This window comes from Nelumbo lutea, chromosome 4 (genome assembly GCF_056320005.1).
Source record: "Nelumbo lutea isolate HS-2025 chromosome 4, American lotus-T2T, whole genome shotgun sequence".
In the NCBI taxonomy this organism is placed as follows: Eukaryota; Viridiplantae; Streptophyta; class Magnoliopsida; order Proteales; family Nelumbonaceae; genus Nelumbo; species Nelumbo lutea.
This window is the reverse complement of record NC_142687.1, coordinates 31038433-31045371: the sequence shown is the minus strand read 5'-3', so window position 1 is coordinate 31045371 and position 6939 is coordinate 31038433. Positions and strand designations below refer to the sequence as shown.

At 37.7% G+C, this 6939-nt stretch overlaps 1 protein-coding gene across 2 annotated transcripts; it reads left to right on the top strand.

Moving 5' to 3' along the window:
* The first annotated feature begins 1674 nt into the window (after positions 1–1674).
* LOC148854970 (uncharacterized) lies at positions 1675–6628 on the top strand. Of its 2 annotated transcripts, XM_088985182.1 has the most exons (5): positions 1705–1891; positions 2062–2155; positions 3746–3955; positions 4295–4348; positions 5790–6628. In XM_088985182.1, exons 1-5 carry the CDS (start codon positions 1817–1819, stop codon positions 6506–6508), a joined length of 1152 nt encoding a protein of 383 aa, XP_088841308.1. In that variant the 5' UTR covers positions 1705–1816; the 3' UTR covers positions 6509–6628. The 2 variants fall into 2 exon arrangements, with proteins under 2 accessions (XP_088841309.1, XP_088841308.1); XM_088985183.1 differs by lacking the exon at positions 4295–4348 and having other exon boundaries at positions 1675–1891.
* The last annotated feature ends 311 nt before the right edge of the window (positions 6629–6939 follow it).

Below are 6939 nucleotides of genomic sequence, written 5' to 3'. Positions count from 1 at the left end.
TCATGAACCTCCAATTTTTTTTTATCGATGTTCGGTTTTTGAATATTGGTATTACTTACTAATTGGGGTGTCAATGGACCGGTTTTGGATTGGACCCTATCCAAACCAAAATCAATTTGGCCGGATTGGATGGACCAACAAGACATATTGAATTGGACTAGTCCAGACTTAATGGTCCAAAGTATTTATTGGATTGGACCTAGTCCATCCGTAATGAATTTATATTGGATTGGGTTGGATTGAATCAATATTTGATCAATTGATGGAAGATAAGAATAGGGAAAATTTCAGATTAGTACCCTATACTTTGGGTCTAGTGCCACTTTAGTCCCCAAACTTTAAAATGCGATAATTTAGTGCCCGAACTTTCAAAATGTGCCAATCTAGTACTTGCCATTAACCGGCCTGTTAACTAGCCATTAAGTGCCATTTGAAAAGACACAAATACCCTTCAAGTGTCATCTAATTTTCTTTATCAACCATTCAAATATTGACAAAAAATGAACAGTCCCAAATCCTTACTTCTTCTGTTCAAGAAAGTTGGGATCACCATAATGCCCACTGAGACGTAACCCCAACTTTTTTGAATATAAGAGGCAAGGATTTGAGCCTATTCATTTTTATCAACATGTGGATGGTTGATAAAGAAAATTAGATGACACTCAAAGGGCATTTGTGTCTTTTCAAATGTCACTTAATGGCTGATTAACTGATTGATTAACGACAGGTATTGGATTAATACATTTTGAATGTTTGAGTACTAAATTGTCACGTTTTAAAACCCAGGGATCAAAGTGACACTAGGCCCAAAGTACAGGGCAGTAATTAGAAAATTTCCCATAAGAATATAGGTGCCAATTAGACCTGTTCATGGGCCGGGCTGGGCTGGGCTCGGGTTGGGCTTTCACTTGTCAGTAATGAAAATATACTAGGCTCGAGTCCGAGCTCGACCCGACCAACAGGCCTATAACTTGGGCCCGAGCCCAGCCCTGGTAAAAATCCCGGAGCCCGAGCTCGAGCCCGAAGCCCGACCTAATTGAAAAAAAAAACAAATTTCCCTATTAAATTTAGAATTAAAAATTCATATAGAATTTTTTGTTTCCATTTTAATGAACAATGGGCCTACAAGATGTTATTTTTCCCTTTCTTTTATATTTTAAAACACAAATTTACATTCTTAAATCAAAATATTTATTCAATTGGACATAATCACATAATCAATTTTAAGTTTAATATTAGGTCGGGTCGAGCCGAGCTATTTTGACAAAACCCGAGCCAGCCTCGAATTTATTGCGGGCCGGGCTTTTTGGCCCGAATTTAAGCCCGCAGGCCTATAAGAATGTCCAAACCCGTCCAGGGGCCGAGTCGGGCCAGGCCGGCCCATTGGGCCACCCAGCCCATAAACAGGTCTAGTGCCAATGGACCAGGTTTTGATTAAAATTAATCTAAATTAAAACAAATTTGAACAGATTGAACGGTCGAGACATTGAATTGGACCTGATCCATAATAGATTCATATTGGAATAATCGGATTGGACCAAATCCGATCCAATTGACAGCCCTAAATACTAACTAGTAACTACTAAATAACAAAAGCTTTTGTAACAAAAAAAAGAAAACATAAAGTTTTTGGGGTTTTACGGGTTAATTAAACCTGGAGTATTAGCACGTGCCACAGAAACCAAGCAACAGATTCTCCAAAGAAGTGTTCCGAGTTCCGACTTCTGAGACCGAGCGGAAGTAAATTGTATTAAAGCACAATTCCAGACACGAGCTCTGCAACCTTGCCTTTCTGTTGCTAGTAGAATTGAGAGAAATGGGGAAGGCCGTGAAGGAGCACCTCGCTCGAGCTCTGAATTCACACCTTAACTCCATTCATGAGACTTTCCAGGTTAAACCCATTTCAAGATTCGCTTATTCTCGCCTACCCATTTCGTTCATTTTTTTTTTTCCGGCCAAACAGCTCAAGTTTTGTGTTACAAATTTTCTTTATTATTTCTCTCCTTTTAAGCTCTCTAGATGTTTTGGAGTTGTATTTGATATAATTCTCTCTCAGCACAGGTATTGTATGAGACGCCCGCATCATCTCTGGAAAAAGTCACTTGGGAAGAGGTTGTACAGATGAGCGAGCAACTGTCAAAACAAGCAACAGTTGGTATTTTTCTGTTTTTCTCTTCTGTTATTTCTTTGTTCAGATTTTTTTTGATTGATAAGCATATCCGTGATTATATTTGGCTTCGGAAGATTAGTTTCTTCAGTTTTGTATTAACATTTAATCCTAAAGTGCTACTCTGTTCAAGCATGGGGCATGTGCATATATTAGTTGGAGAAACATAGTGCCAAAAGAGAGCTCGCTTTGCATAAAACAGAACTCCTGAGGTTGTCATGAATCCCCTACCACCAAAAACTAACAAATAAAAATAAATGAAAAGGAAAAAGTGGAAAAGGAAAAAAAGAAAAGTAAAGGAAAGAATTATTGGTATGGTCTTCATGCCATTAGGAGCATCCAAGAATTTTGAATGGATATTTGATTCAAGTTGCTGAGGTTTGGAGTTGATGGTACCGGCATTTTAGACCTAACCCTTTCATCAATCTACAAAGGCATAAATGACACTTAGTTAATGGTTCAACTGTCTGGACAATTATAAGAAAAGGGCTTAACTGTCTGGACCAACCCAACCGAAAATAAAATTGTTAAACAATATAAGAGAAACAAATCTTTGGTAAAATTGCAGAAAGAAAATTAAAACAATTATGAAATTAGTTATGTATCATTGAAATTAAAGTCATATCTAAAATATAATGTCAATTTTGAATGTTTTTCTAACACAAAAGGATTATAAATATGCCATGAAGTTCTATGTGGAACTATCCTTGACCTCCTTTTCCCTTCAAAATGACTTAGAGGTTAGTAAGGAAGGGAAGAAATAGAATCAACAAGTTGCAAGTGCAATTACTACCATTGTTTTTTCTAGATTTAGTGCTGTTTTTTTTTCCTGGTTTCTTTTTATTCCTTGACTTCCTAAACTAGTAATCCCTAGCCTTGTACTTGTTCTCAACCAAAAATGTCCCTAAAATGGATAATAAGCAATTATTCTGTAAATAAACCCTATCTCTTTATTTCCAATTCAATTTCAAGTAATTATTCTTATTGATAAAAGAGATTATCAACTTGTTTTTGGGTATCAAGTTCTTCTGTTCCAGTTTTGGTGCAACAAAAATCATATTTTTTCATGGAACTACGATGACCAAACAAGTTAACGATTTGATTGCACTGGTTAAGTAGATAATTTGGGTGACGGTTCAAATTGTTCAACCCCCTTAGGTCCTCACCTATTGTGGGGTTTGAAAACACCAGTTATAGGTGAACTCCTTTTGATAATACACAACCAATAAACCTTGGAACAACTGATGTCTCCAAGGAAGGTCTGAATGTACAACCTTGGGCTGACAAGCATGAGAAAATGGGTTCGAGTCTGAGAGCAGCCACTGTGCAAAAAAAAAAAAAAAAGCCAAATGTTAGGACCATATCCCGTCTACTCCTCCCAAGGCCCCAGATAGCTGAGAGTTACATTAGGTAATGGCCCTTTACCTTAGAATCCATGGAACTTTCCACAAGAATCCATGGAATGTTGGACAGCATGTCAGACATGGGCACATTGTCCATTTAGGAGAGTCCATGCAACAATGGTTCTGATATCAACTTCTGGTTGCCTATTCATTATGCTTTTTGTTGTGTATGCAGCTGGGATGCTATGGACCGGAGAAGCACCAGATGTGAACCAACTGGAAGAGAACATGGGGTCATATTTTAACATGCTTCAGGGATTCCTTTTGCTTTCCCATGGAAGTGCAGTGGGTGCTGGACCTACTCTTCGTTCAAACATCCATGCATCTGCGAAGCAAGTTGTTGATTGCAGTTTAGCATTATTGAAAGAGGCTGTTTCCTCTTATGGTAATCTCTCTCTCTCTCTCTCTCTCTCCCCCCCCCCCCCCCCCCCCCCCCCCCCCCACACACACACACACACACACACACACCCACCCACCCTACAATTACAACTGTGGCAGTTGGTTGACCTTGAATTCCTTTTCTGACATTGTCATAAGTTTTGCTTGTTTTAGGAAGTTGCTGCAGAACTGATAGTTTTTGTGTAGCTATTTGGTGGTTGGAACCATAATATCTTAAAATATGTACAGGATAAATAGAAGAAAACAAGAAAATATTAATAGCAAATGTTCATGAACTTGGAGCATGTGGTCATTGTGTTTGATGAATGTTTATATGGTATATCAGGGGTTGTGCTGCATTTGAAAGTCGGATCTGTTAAAACAGATAGAATGATTAGTGGTATGTTCATATGCTACCTCTTAAATTATATTATTTTATTATCTATTGTATTTTTTTTACACTAGTCATAGATGAATTGACTAAGCATATTTAGGAAGAGATCTCATGGTGCCTGTTGTGTGCTGATGATATGGTATTAATTGATGAAACTAACAAAGGATTAAATGCAAAGTTAGGTTTTTGGACAAATTCCTTAGAAACAAGATGTTTTAAAATAAGTAGGACTAGAACAGAATATATGCAATGTAAGTTTAATGACAATAGGAGTGCAAATTAGTGTAAACTTTGGATTAGAGACCAAGATTTTTTTTTTTGAGTAAAAGGTGACTAAGATTTTATTAATAAAAGGTGGTACATGAGATAATGTACACCAAAGCAAAGCAGATAAATGTTACAAAGGTAGAGCACTATCACTAAAAAAAATCTCTATGAGCGCCAGGTTTAGCTAACCCATCTGCTACAGTGTTCAGTTCCCTGGGAATCCAGTTCAATTTAGCCTGCATTGAGTCCAAGATGTCTCTAGCTTCTGCCAAGATATAATTCATAACAATGGAGAGATTAAGGAGGATATCACCCATAGAATTAGAGCAGGATGGGCAAAATGGAAGGGTGAATCCAGAGTCTTATGTGATAGACAAATACAAATTAGGCTAAAAGGAAAATTCTATAAAACAGTTCTAAAACCAGCAATGTTGCATGGAATATAGTGTTGGGCAGTCAAGGAATAGCATGTGAAAAAAACGAATGTGATTGGAATCTGAATGTTTAGATGTTTGAGTAGAAAAACTAGAGAAGATTGGGTTAGAAATGAAGTCACTTGTCCAACCTAGGAGTAGCTTAAGTAGGTGATAAAATGAGAGAAAGTAGACTAAGATGGTTTGGTTACATGCATATAAGACCATCTACAGCACCTATATGAAGCGATCTTTTAAAAGTTGAAGGGGCTAAATGAGCTAGGGGCAAACAAATAGGGACACGGGTTGAAGTAGTAACTAGTAAGAAATGATTTAAGTGCTCATAATTTAACAATGCATATGGCACTAAACAGAACAGAATGGCAAAACTGGATTCATGTAGCTGATCCCATAAAGTTTGGATAAGGCTTAGATGTTGATGGTAATGATTTTATTCTGTCTCTTTTTTGTCCTGGATTTTTTTTTTAATTTGATAGATTTTTTGCAAATTTCTTGAAAATTTTTAAGCTTCTGCCACACATAAAGTTCATAAGTTTGTTTGCATCCTAGTTAATTACTGATCGATTTCCCACAACTTATTTGATCCCTTCCCTGTAAGGTCAGGCTTCAGGTAAATGCTAAAAATAAATAAATGTTTGTTTCATTTTACTGTTATATACTATGGAAATTTAAAAGGAACAGGAAAGAAATGCAGAAGTGGAATCATCATTCTTCAAACACACTGTAGTAAGATGAATATTATGCAGGATCACATGATGCGAATCAGAAACGATCGATCCCACCATTAGCTGGTGCTGTATGGGATGCATGTATTGCCCTCAAAAAGACTCCAACCACAAACTACACAGCAATTGGACGAGCTATAACACAGGTTGCAGTGTCCTTGAAGGATGTACTGCGTGAGATGAAGGAACTCAAGCTGGGTACTACTGATCCAGCAGACAAAATTTCTGATGAGACTGCTTCTGACCCAGCATGTGGTCCCCCAGAAGATGATGATTCAAGTGAGGGTGACCTTGGTAATGACCTGTCACTGGAAGAGATGAAAATTGCCCAATCAACAATAGATGTTGTGTCCAACACACTTGCAGTCATCAAGGAACTTATCCGCTACATTACAGGTTTACTGAAACAATTAAGTCCCAATGGTGGCAGCCATTCTGTTGATTCACTGGAGAAATTACTGAAAATCTGTCAAGGGATTGGAATTCAGGTTGATGAGCTTGGAGCATGTCTCTATCCTCCACAAGAAATTCCTGCACTGAAGGCAGCAGCTGGGAAAATAACAAACGAAATTAAAGAAATGCAGGCAGAGGTCCGGAATCTGAAGGGCCCTTCAGAAGGCTTCTTCCAGGCATGTGAAGGCTTAGAAAATTCTGTGAGAAAGCTGGAGGCTGAACTGGATTGTTCTTCTGATGCTGCTGATCTGGCCCCACAAATGCAGAACCTTGATTTGAGCGTGTAAAAAACAAGATATAATAGAAATACAAGCACAGAAGGTAAATGTAAACATTCTATTGCGGAATTGTTGTTGTACGTCTACATTTTTGTGATATGCACTGATTTGAAGTTGAAGTTCTTGCAAGTCTTGATTGTGTGTGCATCTGATCAAGTCTTGGCAGTTGGCATTAAATGTATCAGTTTAAGTGGCTGAACTGAATGATTTATTTCTTTGTCTTTTTGTGGACAAAATGGTCAATAAAATACTCGGAGGGTTTAGCAAGCAATCCAACATGCCGTTCAGCCACTAAAGAGATCATAACCTACTTGTTCACAAAGGACAAATAAATAACAAGGAAAATGGGCAACATGCTATATTCCAATTTCCATGGACTCTAACGCAATTTGCAAAACTTGTGCGCAGTTGAGGGAATGCTAAAGGAGTAATATGGGGTT

Bases quoted from the DNA above. Each gene is read 5' to 3' on its own strand.
- LOC148854970 (XM_088985182.1), top strand. From the start codon at position 1,817: ATGGGGAAGGCCGTGAAGGAGCACCTCGCTCGAGCTCTGAATTCACAC. The intron at 1,892-2,061 runs GTTAAACCCATT...CTCTCAGCACAG, and splicing joins CCATTCATGAGACTTTCCAG to GTATTGTATGAGACGCCCGC. The intron at 2,156-3,745 runs GTATTTTTCTGT...TTGTGTATGCAG, and splicing joins GTCAAAACAAGCAACAGTTG to CTGGGATGCTATGGACCGGA.